The sequence below is a fragment of the Liolophura sinensis genome, chromosome 5, assembly GCF_032854445.1.
Source record: "Liolophura sinensis isolate JHLJ2023 chromosome 5, CUHK_Ljap_v2, whole genome shotgun sequence".
NCBI classification, from domain to species: Eukaryota; Metazoa; Mollusca; class Polyplacophora; order Chitonida; family Chitonidae; genus Liolophura; species Liolophura sinensis.
In genome coordinates this window covers 14,522,364-14,540,507 of record NC_088299.1, presented here as the reverse complement: position 1 = coordinate 14,540,507, position 18,144 = coordinate 14,522,364, and the positions used below count along the sequence as shown (strand labels likewise).

General features: G+C 39.9%; 2 protein-coding genes across 2 annotated transcripts; both read right to left on the bottom strand.

Moving 5' to 3' along the window:
* Positions 1-852: 852 nt before the first annotated feature.
* LOC135465487 (valacyclovir hydrolase-like) lies at positions 853-12,871 on the bottom strand. The gene is made up of 7 exons (XM_064742728.1): positions 12,741-12,871; positions 11,583-11,683; positions 10,343-10,509; positions 9,253-9,406; positions 7,986-8,117; positions 6,633-6,756; positions 853-2,184 (listed from the first exon to the last, which is right to left on the bottom strand). Exons 1-7 carry the CDS (start codon positions 12,869-12,871, stop codon positions 2,091-2,093), a joined length of 903 nt encoding a protein of 300 aa, XP_064598798.1. The 3' UTR covers positions 853-2,090.
* A 1,967-nt stretch (positions 12,872-14,838) lies between these two features.
* LOC135465713 (tubulin beta-4B chain-like) lies at positions 14,839-17,758 on the bottom strand. Its single transcript, XM_064743029.1, has 4 exons — positions 17,657-17,758; positions 17,094-17,202; positions 16,398-16,753; positions 14,839-16,068 (listed from the first exon to the last, which is right to left on the bottom strand). Exons 1-4 carry the CDS (start codon positions 17,711-17,713, stop codon positions 15,247-15,249), a joined length of 1,344 nt encoding a protein of 447 aa, XP_064599099.1. The 5' UTR covers positions 17,714-17,758; the 3' UTR covers positions 14,839-15,246.
* Positions 17,759-18,144: the final 386 nt, after the last annotated feature.

Genomic DNA, 18,144 nt, shown 5'->3' with positions numbered 1-18,144 from the left:
TTCCACTTGTGGAGTTGATGACTGTGATTCTTCAACCTTCTCCCATGTTCGTAAGATGTTTATTAAAGCATATTATGAAAGCATTATTCTTAGCAGACAGATAAAATTATACTTTTTTGTTAAGCCCTGCAACTGGCTAATACAACCAATGGAGTATTGTCTCCAAACTCAAGTTAGAAACGTGCATAAATTGCCCTGAAAGTTGCTCTTTCACATGCAGAAGGCTGCGGAGGGTTAGGGTAACACATCTTTCACCAAACTTGAACTCCAAAGTAATTCCTTGTTTAACATAAATGGCTAATTTACAACCTATTCTAATAAGGTTACAAATACAGTTAAAACATTTTATAATGCAGCAATATATAAACCATGTTTTTTTTTTATAAAAGGACCGATTTTACGAATAAACAAAATGTCTTTTTTTTCATAAAACACCAGTTTTACAAACGCTTAATTAACCTTCGTTAATACTTCAGAAATACCTGCTATGATGATCACATATAACACATATGGTAATCCATTCATTACAAATGTATCATGGTTGGAAGTTTCTACAAGTAGAAGTTCACTGAAAATATCGTGTTTCAAAATTTCAAACAAAAATAAGAGAATGCGCTCATTTCTCCTCCCAAAGTTACAGCCAAGAATTTGAGTGGTCCTGGAGAGGTAGAATAATGGGTTTTTATGCTGTCAGATCTAGTTTGTGACAAGTCAGTATTATAAGAGCAGCTACAAGACCTGACTTACAGTCAGATTTCCTCAAGTCCTGTGCATTTTGAGGGACTGCACAAGAGCCTAGAGGTACATCTATTATAAATTCAAGATCAACAACAACAACAAAAACAAACAAACAAACAATATACAGCTCCACCAAATCAATTAAATCAATTAATTATTAAAATCATTTATTACATATCCATGAATATACCAGGATGTGGCATAAAACACCCGTCAAATAAATGAATAATTGAAGACTTCTAAAAAAAAAAAGGCTTGTGTATTCTTCAAGCTATATTTAAAAAGAAACTTTTTTTCTCTCTCTCTACACTGTTCAGTTCAGCGATTTTACTCATCAACTCAAACCATGTGAGCGCTTTGGATACCACAGAAACCAACTCAATGTAATGAAGAGAGGCTCATAATTAACATCTTGAAACTCTTTTACAGTTCATGCAATGGAAGGTTATGGTGCTAGGTGTGACTTGGCACGAAATGATAATGTGAGCGGTAATGTTAGTGAACATGATGAAACATAACCCCAACAACATTAACAACATTAACGCAGAAGTTGTAACACTCTCATGTAAATTCACATCACTCATGCTTACAATCCACACTCAGAATGAAATTTATCAACTTTTTTTTTTCCCTGTGACGTACATGATTAATTACCTTATCCATTTTACCACATGTAGTTGTGCTTCAAATTTATTTTATTCCTAAGGTGGATGACTATCATTCTCTTTACACCACAGTAACAGGAAATACTTTCAAACTACCAGGAAATGAAAACTGATACACTGTGATACGTATGCATATATATGCTTCAGCATCACATCCTTGTCCACAATCTGCACGTGAGCAAGTATTTCATGTGAGGAACCAAGGCAAAGGGCTGATTTAACCGCTACATGTACTTATATAGTGCCACAGATATGCTACATTTGATCTCTTGAAAACTTCGTATTTCATCCAAGTTTAGCATTTTTAATGTGACACATTTTGTGTGATTCTAAAAAATCAATTCATCTGCTTTACAAGGCAACCTATGATATTCTTGTGAAATTTGATCAGTTTTCTATCAGAAAAACCTACGTCATGGCATCAAAAGTATCATTTTATGGTTTTTATGAGTCTCTCAATTTTTTTATGCATTCTTACATACCAAACTTTACGTGAGATACAGTATGTTAAAGAAGAGGAAGTAAAGAATACCGCAAGTTTAAATAAGAGAGACCAGGCCAAGAGACCACCATGTCTGAGAATAGATTGTGTAGGTTGTGTAAGTGTTGAACACCTGAGTATATCTACCAGAACTGAAAATACAGCGCATTAGTTTAATGTATAGAATGGCAATGTTGAAGGACTACTTAGGGATCCAACAGAAAATCCTCAACTGTTTTGTTAAAGTCGTCAGCGTACCTCAGGTGCAGATTATGCTTAGCTTTAGGCCAGTTCACCAATCTGTGAGAAAAACAGAAAAATGAATAACAAAAAAAATAAATAAATAAAAAAAACATTTGTACTGATTCATTACCTATAGTCAAGTCTCTATAATGAAGTTCTTTTGTAAAGCATTGGAAAAAGATGTGTTCATTTCAAAAAGCTATTCTACTGATTGGGATGTTCCTGTACCACAATGGTGACTGACAGTAAGTTTTCACCTGGAGTGTTTGATGTTAGCCTGGATGTAATCTGGATGTTCCTGTACCACAATGGTGACTGACAGTAAGTTTTTACCTGCAGTGTTTGATGTTAGCCTACATGTAATCTGGATGTTCCTGTACCACAATGGTGACTAACAGTAAGTTTTCACCTGGAGTGTTTGATGTTAGCCTGCATGTAATCTGGATGTTCCTGTACCACAATGGTGACTGACAGTAAGTTTTTACCTGCAGTGTTTGATGTTAGCCTACATGTAATCTGGATGTTCCTGTACCACAATGGTGACTGACAGTAAGTTTTTACCTGGAGTGTTTGATGTTAGCCTGCATGTAATTCTGATGTTCCTGTACCACAATGGTGACTGACAGTAAGTTTTCACCTGGAGTGTTTGATGTTAGCCTGCATGTAATCTGGATGTTCCTGTACCACAATGGTGACTAACAGTAAGTTTTTACCTGGAGTGTTTGATGTTAGCCTGCATGTAATCTGGATTTTCCTGTACCACAATGGTGACTGACAGTAAGTTTTTACCTGGAGTGTTTGATGTTACCCTGCATGTAATCTGGATGTTCCTGTACCACAATGGTGACTGACAGTAAGTTTTTACCTGGAGTGTTTGATGTTAGCCTACATGTAATCTGGATGTTCCTGTACCACAATGGTGACTGACAGTAAGTTTTTACCTGCAGTGTTTGATGTTCGCCTGCATGTAATCCTGATGTTCCTGTACCACAATGGTGACTGACAGTAAGTTTTTACCTGCAGTGTTTGATGTTAGCCTACATGTAATCTGGATGTCTTTGTAACACAATGGTGACTGACAGTAAGTTTTTACCTGGAGTGTTTGACGTTAGCCAGCATGTAATCTGGATGTTCCTGTACCACAATGGTGACTGACAGTAAGTTTTTACCTCGAGTGTTTGATGTTAGCCTACATGTAATCTGGATGTTCCTGTACCACAACGGTGACTGACAGTAAGTTTTTACCTGCAGTGTTTGATGTTAGCCTGCATGTAATCTGGATGTTCTGTACCACAATGGTGACTAACAGTAAGTTTTCACCTGGAGTGTTTGACGTTAACCTGGATGTAATCTGGATGTTCCTGTACCACAATGGTGACTGACAGTAAGTTTTTACCTGGAGTGTTTGATGTTAGCCTACATGTAATCTGGATGTTCTGTACCACAATGGTGACTAACAGTAAGTTTTTACCTGGAGTGTTTGACGTTAACCTGGATGTAATCTGGATGTTCCTGTACCACAATGGTGACTGACAGTTAGTTTTTACCTGGAGTGTTTGATGTTAGCCTCCATGTAATCTGGATGTTCCTGTACCACAATGGTGACTGACAGTAAGTTTTTACCTCTAGTGTTTGATGTTAGCCTACATGTAATCTGGATGTTCTGTACCACAATGGTGACTGACAGTAAGTTTTTACCTCTAGTGTTTGATGTTAGCCTACATGTAATCTGGATGTTCTGTACCACAATGGTGACTAACAGTAAGTTTTCACCTGGAGTGTTTGATGTTAGCCTGCATGTAATCTAGATGTTCCTGTACCACAATGGTGTCTGACAGTAAGTTATTACCTGGAGTGTTTGGCGTTAGCCTACATGTAATCCTGATGTTCCTGTACCACAATGGTGACTGACAGTAAGTTTTTACCTGGAGTGTTTGATGTTAGCCTACATGTAATCTGGATGTTCCTGTACCACAATGGTGACTGACAGTAAGTTTTCACCTGGAGTGTTTGATGTTAGCCTACATGTAATCTGGATGTTCCTGTACCACAATGGTGACTGACAGTAAGTTTTTACCTCTAGTGTTTGATGTTAGCCTACATGTAATCTGGATGTTCTGTACCACAATGGTGACTAACAGTAAGTTTTCACCTGGAGTGTTTGACGTTAACCTGGATGTAATCTGGGTGTTCCTGTACCACAATGGTGACTAACAGTAAGTTTTTACCTGGAGTGTTTGATGTTAGCCTACATGTAATCTGGATGTTCTGTACCACAATGGTGACTAACAGTAAGTTTTCACCTGGAGTGTTTGACGTTAACCTGGATGTAATCTGGATGTTCCTGTACCACAATGGTGACTGACAGTAAGTTTTTACCTGGAGTGTTTGATGTTAGCCTACATGTAATCTGGATGTTCTGTACCATAATGGTGACTGACAGTAAGTTTTTACCTGGAGTGTTTGACGTTAACCTGGATGTAATCTGGATGTTCCTGTACCACAATGGTGACTAACAGTAAGTTTTCACCTGGAGTGTTTGATGTTAGCCTGCATGTAATCTGGATGTTCCTGTACCACAATGGTGACTGACAGTAAGTTTTTACCTCTAGTGTTTGATGTTAGCCTACATGTAATCTGGATGTTCTGTACCACAATGGTGACTGACAGTAAGTTTTTACCTCTAGTGTTTGATGTTAGCCTACATGTAATCTGGATGTCCCTGTACCACAATGGTGACTAACAGTAAGTTTTCACCTGGAGTGTTTAATGTAAGCCTGCATGCAATCTGGATGTCCCTGTACCACAATGGTGACTGACAGTAAGTTTTTACCTGCAGTGTTTGATGTTAGCCAGCATGTAATCCTGATGTTCCTGTACCACAATGGTGACTGACAGTAAGTTTTTACCTACAGTGTTTGATGTTAGCCTACATGTAATCTGGATGTCCCTGTACCACAATGGTGACTGACAGTAAGTTTTTACCTGGAGTGTTTAATGTAAGCCTGCATGTAACCTGGATGTCCCTGTACCACAATGGTGACTGACAGTAAGTTTTTACCTGGAGTGTTTGATGTTAGCCTGCATGTAATCTGGATGTTCCTGTACCATAATGGTAACAGGCAATAAGTTTTTACCTGGAGTGTTTGATGTTAGCCTACATGTAATCCTGATGTTCCTGTACCACAATGGTGACTAACAGTAAGTTTTTACCTGCAGTGTTTGATGTTCGCTTGCATGTAATCCTGATGTTCCTGTACCACAATGGTGACTGACAGTAAGTTTTTACCTGCAGTGTTTGATGTTAGCCTGCATGTAATCTGGATGTTCCTGTGCCACAATGGTGACTGGCAGTAAGTTTTTACCTGGAGTGTTTGATGTTAGCCAGCATGTAATCCTGATGTTCCTGTACCACAATGGTGACTGACAGTAAGTTTTTACCTGGAGTGTTTGATGTTAGCCTACATGTAATCTGGATGTTCTGTACCACAATGGTGACTGACAGTAAGTTTTTACCTCTAGTGTTTGATGTTAGCCTACATGTAATCTGGATGTCCCTGTACCACAATGGTGACTAACAGTAAGTTTTCACCTGGAGTGTTTAATGTAAGCCTGCATGCAATCTGGATGTCCCTGTACCACAATGGTGACTGACAGTAAGTTTTTACCTGCAGTGTTTGATGTTAGCCAGCATGTAATCCTGATGTCCCTGTACCACAATGGTGACTGACAGTAAGTTTTTACCTACAGTGTTTGATGTTAGCCTACATGTAATCTGGATGTCCCTGTACCACAATGGTGACTGACAGTAAGTTTTTTACCTGGAGTGTTTAATGTAAGCCTGCATGTAACCTGGATGTCCCTGTACCACAATGGTGACTGACAGTAAGTTTTTACCTGGAGTGTTTGATGTTAGCCTGCATGTAATCTGGATGTTCCTGTACCACAATGGTAACAGGCAATAAGTTTTTACCTGGAGTGTTTGATGTTAGCCTACATGTAATCCTGATGTTCCTGTACCACAATGGTGACTAACAGTAAGTTTTTACCTGCAGTGTTTGATGTTCGCTTGCATGTAATCCTGATGTTCCTGTACCACAATGGTGACTGACAGTAAGTTTTTACCTGCAGTGTTTGATGTTAGCCTGCATGTAATCTGGATGTTCCTGTGCCACAATGGTGACTGGCAGTAAGTTTTTACCTGGAGTGTTTGATGTTAGCCAGCATGTAATCCTGATGTTCCTGTACCACAATGGTGACTGACAGTAAGTTTTTACCTGGAGTGTTTGATGTTAGCCTACATGTAATCTGGATGTCCCTGTACCACAATGGTGACTGACAGTAAGTTTTCACCTGGAGTGTTTAATGTAAGCCTGCATGTAATCTGGATGTCCCTGTACCACAATGGTGACTGACAGTAAGTTTTCACCTGGAGTGTTTAATGTAAGCCTGCATGTAATCCTGATGTTCCTGTACCACAATGGTGACTGGAACTAAGTTTTTACCTGGAGTGCCTGATGTTAGCGTGGATGTAATCTGGATGTTCCTGTACCACAATTGGGTCCAGCTGACCATGGATAATCAGGGTGGGACAGACAATCTTAGGTAACTGATCTCTACAAACATTACCTGTTCAAAAAAAAAGTAACATATAGTTCACGTGAATCTTGAACATTTTTGGTTGTATGACACATTTACTACCTGTACCTCCATGCTCAGTAGTACATGAAACTATGTACAGGTTACAGTCTTACCCTGACTTAACAGTTATTTACACTTTATCAGGATATCAGTGAGTGAGTGAGTGTTTAGGGTTTAACGTCGTACTCAGCAATTTTTCAGTCATATGACGACGAAGGAATCATTAGGGTGCATGTAAGTGTAATGTGCCTCCTTGTAGCAGGACGGATTTCCACTGCTCTTTTATTTAGTGCTACTTCACTGAGACGACTTACCGAAGGCAAGTAAGCCGCCCCGCCCGAGCCATTATACTGATACGGGGCATCCAGTCGTTGCACTATCCCCTTCATGCTGAACGCCAAGCGAGGAAGTTACAACTTCCTCTTTTAAAGTCTTAGGTGTGACTCGATCAAGGATTGATCCTGGATCTACCGGTCCCGAATCGGGATATGAGAATCAACACAACTATCTATTCAATCGTCCATACAGTTGTTGACCAACAGTTTAAACCTTAAAAGACAGAAGGAATGTACATACATGTAACTTCTCTTTTTTTGTGAAGGATGTGACTCAGTATTTATTTATTCATTTATCTGATTGGCGTTTTACGCCATACTGCAGAATTTTTCACTTGTACGACAGCGACCAGCATTATGGTGACAGGAAACCGGGCAGAGCCCATGACCATCTGCAGGCTGCTGGCAGACCTTCCCACTTACAGACTAACTCAATAAGTTTCATATGTAAGATATGCAGCAAATATACACATACATATTCAATCAGCAGATACACAACTGTACATACAAACAAACATACATACATACATACATACATACATACATACATACATACATACATACAAAGATACAAGTACTTATATCACTCATCGGCTGGCTGGAGATTACCTGGGACAGTAAAAGCATTGTTTTTGGTGAATTTAAAGTCATTATTACGTTTCTCAGAAGGCCCTCCTGGTAACATACTGTTTATTTAGGTTATAATCTTTATAATTATGACCAGTCAAAAAAAAAACTGGACACTAATCCTTTAATTACATATCATACAAATTTCTAAGGCTATGACCTGTTTCATCTATCGTCAAGAGACGTGACCCACTTAGGCCCAATTGAGAAAAATTCCACAAGAGCCTGTGAAATTGTATAACACTTGTCACTTACCATTATTCTTGTGTTTTATTCTGTGAAAGGCATCCACCCATCTTCCCCACTGTTCACAGAAATACGCCTCTCCATATACATCTATGAATGGTTTTTTCATTCCATCACTCCACTTGTTAATGTCTCTTATCGCTGTGAAAACAAAACCAAAGATTGAAAGTATTCCACAGGAAAAGCTGATGAAAACATTTCCCTTATATGAAAGCAGTCTGCTGGATTGAAGAAACAAAAGTACCCGGAGTAAAAAAAAACGTTTGGCAAGGAACTGATGAAATTTCCCCACATGGGGTGTAGAGATTTGTATCACGATGTTATATTGGAGAAGGGCAAGTGCTTACCTCCTTGACTGCTTTGCAAACTTGCCAACCCATAATGCGGCGAAGGTAAATGTGTCGCAGACATTGCACAACCCACATAGAACAGTGATATCACCACATTTGAGACCAAGGTTTCGGGAATCCCAGATGGCCACCAAATAATTTGTGAAATTTACTTTAATTTTACACATACAGTAAATGTGTATTTTTTTATTTATTTGATCCTTACTTAATGTCATTCTCAAGAAATGTTCACTTATACATTGACATTTAATATTATGGGTGCAGGAAACCTGGTGTAAACCACAAACCTTTGGCAAGTTTACTGTTATGACGTAATTGGCGGAGTTAAAACCTAGAATCCATAATCTGTATATTTTTTCCTATGTTCTATGCTTGCTAGAAATTTTCCTTTAGAAAGCACCTCATAAGCATCTGAACATCATAATTGCAAAGATACTTAAACAGAGCTGATAATAAGGATACATTACCTTCAGAGCATTCACAATTCTTACCTTCAGAGCATTCAATTTCCTTACCTTCATAGTATTCAATATCCTTACCTTCAGTGTACTCAATATTCTTCCCTTTGCTGCATTCAATACCTTCAGTGCATTCAAAACACAAAATTAAATATCCCTACCTTCAGAGCATTCACTATCCTTACCTTAAAGAGCATTCAATAATCTTACCTTCAGTGCATTAACTACCTTCAGTGCATTTAATATCCTGACCTTCAAGGCATTCAAAATTCTTACCTTCAGTGCATCTAATATCCTTACCTTCAGTGCATTTACTCTCCTTACCTTCAGTACATTCAAGGTCCTTACTGTCAGTGCATCCATTATCCTTACTTTCAGTGCATTCAATCAATTACATTCAGTGCATTCAATAACCTTACCTTCAGTCCATTTAAAAACCTTTACCTTCAGTGCATTCAATATACTTACCTTCAGTGAATTCAATATCTTTATCACAAACATAAGTGTTTGATCCCCACACAACAAGTTTCCTGCAGAGTTCAGGGTATCTGCCAGCCATGATTAAGGCAGTGTTTCCTCCATCACTCCATCCCAGGAGGGACACTTGAGACAAACCGAGAGCCTGAAACAAAACACCACCACAGAATTTATTGTCAATATACACCTACATGTATTTAACAAACAACTTTATTATGCCTCACAGGGTTATTCTCCATTTCCACTGGGCGATAGACCAATGATGCGCACAAGGAATGCAGCATCCCTTTCACAATGTCACGCTCAACGTCACGCAGTTATCTCCCTCTCCATAAGTGATATTCAACTTGGGCTTCGTCCTCGGTGAATGTCACTTCTCTTAAGCTGACTCATATTCCCATATCCCATTCCACACTTATCTTATTTTTTCACATTGCACAACCACCTCATCTCATTTTTACCACATGACCAAGACATATTATTTAAAATCTCAAAGGGTTAAATACTTCCTGGCCACAACAAACAAAATACCCCATCTCATAATCTTTTTCATATTAAGAAGAAAATTTCACACCTCATCTAGACCTGCACCTCATTCCAATACATATCATATATTTAAAAGTCAAGACATCACCTTCATACCTAACCCTGAACACAGTGCTCATTCACAACTTCCCTCCCACCCTGCTACTCCACACAAACATCTGACACCCTATCACACCTCCCCCTCCCAACCTGCTACTCCACACAAACACCTGACAGCCCTATCACGCCCCCCTCCACCCCACTACTCCACACACATGCACACCTTGCACCTCTATCACACCTCCCCTCCAACCCACTACTCCACACACACACACCCTGCACCTCTATCCCACCTCCCCTCCCACCACAAACCTCTGGACAGAGCCGTGGCCGATACACCAGGATCTGGATTTAGGCTGTGAGCAGATTTATCAAGGGCATGACAGTTGCAGCAAGTCTGAGTCTTATCTATCAGAGCCAGCAAGGCCCCAACAAAGGGGACAAGAATCGCACAGGAGACTGAAATGTTGGGCGTACAGCAGGACCCATTACACACCTTAATTAGGGCTGTGGCATCCTCAGCATCTCTACCGTAGAAGTCCAGGGGCCAGTCTCGGTCGGGTGGGCGACTTTTTCCATATCCTCGAGGGTCCCAGCAGAAAACGGTGAACTTCTCCTTGTTCAGCTTCTCAAGTTGAGGACCAAAATCTGTCCTTGAACAGCCTATAATACCAGTCATGGCAAAATACTTTTACTTCAGACAAATAATATTGTTGCTAATATTCAGAGGATGCCGCAGATCAGGGCTGTGCTAGGTACTGTACTTAGTTTTGATATCTTTATACAGCAAAACAATTAGATGATTCATTTACAAAAAAAAAAAAAAGAAAAAAAAAATCTTTCCCTATTCTTCAACTGCCTCTGCAACTAATATTTTTGAAACATTCTAATTTGCAGTTTTATGAAATTTGCAGTGACACAAACGAATCATTTTAGCATAATTTTGATAAAAACTGTATGTTTCGATTCCACTGAATCAAAGTCGATGAAAAGGTAAAAAAAAAAGATGCAGAGCATGAGGAGAAACAGACTTGTCTGTGTCAAGATAGTTTATCTTCTGTTTTATCTCATATCCAAACACCACTAAATTAATTTCAGAACAACACTGAACAAGTATGGAGGAAAATTAAAACATTTTACGATCAAAGATAAACATTTATCCTTTGAATTATAATAATGACATGTTGATGTAAATGTAACACAGTTTAACAACAGTTTAAATTAGAACCATCAAGACTGCTTGAAAAGTTGGAAAAGTATGTAAATACATTTCATTCTGTATAAATGTTGATTCTGAATGATGAGTAAATATTTTTCAATCTTAAATTCACATGCAGATGACACCTTTGTAAAAAAAAATACATTAATGTACAAGCTCTATCAAAAGGAAATATTAACATGCAATTGAAACTGTGCTTTGTCCTAATGATTTAGTAAAGACACAATTGATGATTAACTTCAATGCATTCATTATGTTCTATACATAAAAGCAGAACTTTCCCATTCCTTCCCTTCTCCACGGCAACGCCTACGCAAGCATGGCTTTCCAGGAGACTAGCCTATAGCTCTCCAACATGGGGCTAGCTTAAGTTCACTTAAAACTCTTTTTTTTCCCTTGTTGGTTCATTCTTATTTAGAATATTGAACAGTAAGTATCAGGAACTACACCTTATGATGAATGAATAAATAAATAAATAAATGAATGAACATAGAAATCCATGTTTCTATCACTTTACCTAAAGCTCCTGGAAGCAAAAAGACAGCATGATCCCCACTGCCAGTCTTCTCATAGTGCAGCTGAACACCATTCACTTCTTTCTTCTCAGACTGAATGGAACTAAAAAAATTATGTAGATTAAATAATATTCTACAAAACACGGAGACAAACAAAGTATGACAATCACAAATTGTTAATGTAATCTTTCGCACACATAGGAAAAATGTTTCAGGAAAAAAAAACTCATGACAGATACAATTTATCGTTGTTAAAAAGATTGTTAAAAGAGATAAATACACCTGTGTTTTTGTCTCTGGAAAACACCTAGTGACTGAATGATAACATGTGAATGAGACATTGATTTATTGGATTTATCTGATTGGTATTTTACACTGTACCCAAGAATATTTCACTTATACGCCGGTGCCCAGCAACATGGTGGGAGGAAACCAGGCAGAGCTCGGGGGAAACCCATGACCATACACAGGTTGCTGACTGACCTCCTGACATATGGCCGGAAAGGAAGCCAGCATGCTCTAGACTTAAACTCACAGCGAATGAGACATTAAAAGTAAAAACATGAAATTACAAATCAAGCTGTAATTGAATCTTTAAATCCGAAACTTCTATCATGGTCATTCACAATATCTATCATTGTCTATCACAATATCTATCATGGTCATTCGCAATGTCTATCATTGTCTATCACAATATCTATCATTGTCCATCACAATATCTATCATTGTCTATCACAATATCTATCATGGTCATTCGCAATGTAACTGCAAAATAAATCCTCATTATGCAGTCTGCAGGAGAGGTAGTTTTGACACTTGATTGACTACCTTGACTTCCCCCACCCCCCTCCCCCACCATAAAAGAGAGCCACACTTAATTTTAATGCAGTTGAAACAGTTGTAAGTCGTTCTTGTGGGGATAGTTCAATTATTTTCAACAATTACTGATATTTATCTGCCTAAATTGTTGAAAATAGACCTCAAGTCTTAATTTAATTGAATTATTGTAGGGCACATGGAGGTAGGGGTGAGAAAGAGTTTGAGTCCCGGAGAGGAGACAGCAGCAGCAACAACAACAGCTCCAAAACTTTTTACGCTGACGTTAACTTTGAATGAAAAGGGAAACATTTCCAGTTAATCATATCCATCCCCAATCATACCCATTTCCATTAGCTGAAGATGAAAAGGATGACGTGCTGTTTGTAATTAAATGTCTTGAAGCCTGACCACACAAACATCGCGCAGAATCCGCTCTCAAAACTCCAAGTCTCGCCAGGCGAGTCACAGCCATCGCGATGCTGCTAGAGTTATCCCCCTTCGTTCGGTGTTCCGCACATGTTGCAAGCAGGCCGAGTCCACATCAGGCGTTGTTTGGAAATAGGCTGCCTCAAGTAAGCTCATGCTGTCCCCGAGCAACAGCGTATTGACATTTAATGTTAGTCTGTTTGATATGTATTGGGACTGTATCTTTAAAAACTGCTTTGGTGGCCTAATGGCTAGAGCGTGCTCATCCGAGTCAAGAGACCTGGGATAAAAGGTCGGATCATCCTATTATTGTAAAAATGGCACTTGCTGCCACCTCATTTGGCGCTAAGAATACCCCTATAATGACTCTCCATCGGCATATGACAGTCTCAGACAACTCATGCATGTCGTATAAAACTGCAGACTACTGTGATTTCGGATGCTGAGTGAAATGATTGATACCCGGTACCGTAGTTATAAGACTGGCATACCAGTACCAGTACATTGCGTAATGAAATACATTTCAAAGTAGGCCCCGAAACAAGACTTTTACTTTTTCAAACTTCTATGAAATTATCACACGGTTACATGGTATGTAGTACCGTAACACGCAAGTATGTGTGCATGCTGTGAGTTTTTCCTGCTTCATGTAGAAGCACGCTGTGGGCGTATACGTGGAAACTGTTGGCTTAATACGTGTAGTATCGCTTAATACTATATACATGTTTAAAAAAGGGGTGTTTGCAGAAAACCATAGTTTTGTGGCAATTCGTGCATGTGCATTAGATTGATCATATTCAGACATTTGTTCTATAAAACTTAAGCTGGGCTCTCTACATGTGACGTCAGAATAGTCAACAGTATAGACCCGAGTGGTAACCGAGACGGGAGGGTTCAAATACTACTCAAGCCATGCCTAAGCAGCTCTGTAGGCCTACCTGGTGGGAACTCGCCGGTTCAGATGGATAAGGCACTGGCTCGGTGTGACTGCAATCATGCCCTAGACCAATGAGGTCCAGTGTGTTCTTCTTAAACTGTCGTTGTTAGGCCTGTGGGTTCAAGTCAGGAGGTTTATCAGGTACCAGTCGAAGGTCCGTGGTTTATTCCGGGCATTCCAGTTTCTTTCTCCCAGAAACCTGATCACCGTCATGTGTAAGTGAAAAATTCTTGGGTACACGGCTCACTCAATCAAGCAATCAATCAATCAGTCTATATACTTTGCAATTTTCGTATACTTCCTTATAGTTGCTTGGCGAAAATGGGAAGGAATATGTATTTAGGACATGTAAACTGGACCATCAGGTGTCGTCAGTACTGCCTGACTTTATTGCCTATTACTGGATGTTATGTCTGGGGTCGGTTCCACAAAGCCATTTCTGACATAAATAAAGATTTGAAATACGATCTTAAAGATTAATATTCGGCCATAGGAATTAATATTGTGTCCATCTTATCAATATTATCTTCAGACAATTGTGTGCAAATGTCAACACTCAGAACCAAAAACTAAGCATTTTATTTAGTCAGAAATGGCTTTGTGGAATCGGTCCAGGTTTCTTCAGCATGACCTTCCAGTGAGGCAGCACTATTACATGTCAGTAATGAGACAGACCTGTTAAAAGGCGACACCTCCGTGCTAAGACGGAAACAGGGACGCCCCGGTAAACCCAATCAAACAAACATACTGATTTATTTATTTGATTCAACTTTGACACTATACTCAAGAATATTTCATTTTATATACATCGGCGAACAGCATCATGGTGAGAGGAAACAACCCACGACCGTTCTCAGATTGTACATGCAGCCATAACAATCAATGCATCATTGAGGTTTAACGCCACATTTGCACTATTTCACACATATCATGGTGAAATGTAGAGCAAGAAGTAGGCTTCTGTGTTTCACTCTAACCTGAAAAAGGAACACTACTGATTTTGAACTATATATGTGTATATACACGTGAGATGCTGGATAATTGAGAAAAGACAAGAAGAGTCACAATGTACGATTTTTTTTATTTTTTTTTATTTACTTTTTTCCGAGAGACGAAATGAACACAGAGTCTTAGATAAATGGCTAGAGTAACTTGCAAATCGCACTTGCTGGATTTAAATCCAGGGACATTATAAAAAGATTTTAATGTTTTTAAATCAACTCCCCCAGTTATCTTCAGTTTGCATCTTTACATCATTTCTTATGACGGGATGGGATGTGATACTGATGGAATACTATGCATAATAATTAATGCATGGAAAAATGCCCTCGAAAATGCAGTATCGGAGCTTAGTTATCGTCATTGCCAATATTCTCGCTGATAGTCATCTTGTCTCCGGTGTTTCGCTTTACTCTTGTCCATAATGCTTAAGACGACCCGTTGTTGACAGTTTTTTCTCATGGGCACCTACTGTTGTTGTTGAACTAATACTGCTCTTGGCCCTCTTCCTCTTCATCCTCAAACTCGCCCTCCTCCTCAGCAGTGGCATCCTGGTACTGCTGGTACTCAGACACCAAGTCATTCATGTTGGACTCGGCCTCAGTGAACTCCATCTCATCCATACCCTCACCGGTGTACCAGTGGAGGAAAGCCTTACGACGGAACATGGCTGTGAACTGCTCTGAGACTCTCTTGAAGAGTTCTTGGATGGAGGTGCTGTTGCCAATGAAAGTCGAAGACATCTTGAGACCACGGGGTGGAATGTCACAGACAGCGGTCTTGACGTTGTTGGGGATCCATTCCACGAAGTAGCTGCTGTTCTTGTTTTGGACATTCAACATCTGCTCATCCACCTCCTTCATGGACATGCGACCACGGAACATGGCAGCCACGGTCAGGTAACGGCCGTGACGGGGATCGCAGGCGGCCATCATGTTTTTGGCATCAAACATCTGCTGGGTGAGCTCTGGTACAGTCAGGGCTCTGTACTGCTGACTTCCACGGGAAGTGAGAGGAGCAAATCCAGGCATGAAGAAATGGAGACGGGGGAAGGGCACCATGTTGACAGCCAGCTTACGGAGATCTGCATTGAGCTGACCAGGAAATCTCAGGCATGTGGTCACTCCAGACATGGTGGCCGATACCAGATGGTTCAAGTCACCATAGGTAGGGGTGGTCAGTTTCAAGGTACGAAAGCAAATGTCATACAAAGCTTCATTGTCAATGCAGTAAGTTTCATCTGTGTTCTCCACCAACTGATGGACTGACAAGGTGGCGTTGTATGGTTCAACAACAGTGTCAGATACCTGGGGAAAAGAAAACATAAAATCCATCCATATTATTATAAGTTTTCATTCCCTTTAAGAGTATTGGGAATACTTTGAATATTTTGTGATCTGCGATGATCCTTGATCATACTCTAATCCCAGAGTGTTCATTGTGCTTGAACTAAAGCCAAGATGGACAGTTACTAAATATGCTAACCAAAATCCTGTTAGGATACCTTGCTGGATATTTGTATTTGTTTTCTTGTTTGGTTTTTTTTTTTTTTGGTGTTTTTTTTTCTTTTTTTGTTTCTTTTTTTTTTTCTTTTTTTTTCTTGGAGAAGAGGTGTCGTTAAGGTTATTACACTTACCTTTGGTGATGGGACCACTGAGAATGTGTTCATGATTCTGTCTGGGTATTCCTCTCTGATTTTGCTGATGAGCAGTGTGCCCATTCCAGACCCGGTACCCCCGCCCAGAGAGTGCGTCAGTTGGAAGCCCTGCAAGCAGTCACAGCTCTCTGCCTCCTTTCTGATGACGTCGAGGACGGAGTCGACCAACTCGGCGCCCTCTGTGTAGTGACCTTTGGCCCAGTTGTTTCCGGCACCGCTCTGACCGAAGACAAAGTTGTCTGGTCGGTACAGCTGGCCGAATGGACCGGAGCGGACGGAATCCATGGTACCGGGCTCCAAATCCACCAAAGTGGCGCGAGGGACATACTTCCCGCCTGAAGCGTGAAAGAAAAGTGACAATAATGGTCGATAATGGCATAAAATCTTTCGAATTTGAATGTCCTTCTTCAAAAGAATACAATTAATATTTACCACTGCTTACATCTAGATCCTTCAAGATCTCCAATCCGCAGTGAAGCAATTTCTACAGTTTCATTCCAGTTAAATTAGCTGAAAACAATTCATAAGTGACAACTATTACAGCGTCTCACAAAAAAATTAACATTTGACCCTTAATACAACTACTAAGCATTGCTTCGAATATACAAGGCTGATATTTTTCCTATGACTGAAATTGCAAATGAATGCCAATACAAAGGTGAGCAGTGAACACACCTGTAGCCTCGTTGAAGTAGACGTTGATTCTCTCCAACTGCAGATCGGAGTCGCCATGATAGGTTCCGGTCGGGTCGATGCCGTGTTCATCAGAAATCACTTCCCAGAACTACAAATAGATGAGCGTAAATTAGTGACCATCGTTCATACATGTGACGGTGTGATGAGTAGCAAACATTAGACAACAAAAGTCTTATTTGATGAAGCAGACAAAACCCATTAGAAGCGGGTTGACCGCACAATGCCAAAGGGTAACTGTACACCATAACTTAGCTCAGGTGGAATAAAAATCCCGTCATGTTGTAATCGTTTCTAATTCCCTGTTTTCAGAATTTTTTGACGTGCCGTTATTGTAAAATTGTCAGTGGTAAGGGAGCCAACATTCATTTACGAGACTAAGTAAGCATATCAGTATCATTAGAGTTCGTACCAAGGCTGTTCGCTCGAAGACAACTCTTGATGAAATATGATTGATTAAATCAACTTTCGCTTGATGACTGATAGAATGACCGCACAGTGTTGTGGAAACAGATATATGCGGAACAAATCTCTGAGAATCTCACCTTGGCTCCGATCTGGTTGCCACACTGGCCGGCCTGGATGTGCACGATTTCTCTCATTGTGAATTACGATGTGACAGCTGCGAGCGTCCGAGTTCGATAATGTTAGTCACTGGGTGGCGATTAATTCCAAACTTTCAATTTATATACGACTCATCTGTGGCCGATTTACCGTTGGAGATATCGATGTCCTCCTACGCCATCTCTCACCGTTATTTGTGAAGCACGTACGTGTCTAAAGGCATGTTACAACATGTTAGCATGAATCAAGTTTCTTCGAGACAGATTAAAATGATCAAAGGGGCACTATTTTGTGTCAGAAAAATAGTTCCGAGTTTGTTACTGCAAGTCGTGTTGCTATTTACCTCTCTCCAAGTGAAAGAATCTCGTCTCATAAAGAAACTATACACTCACGCCGTTAAAAGCCTGCAAATAAAGGGCAGCGAAAAAGGGGCAATTCAGCTCAGAAAGACTTTGGGCGGGCAGGTTTG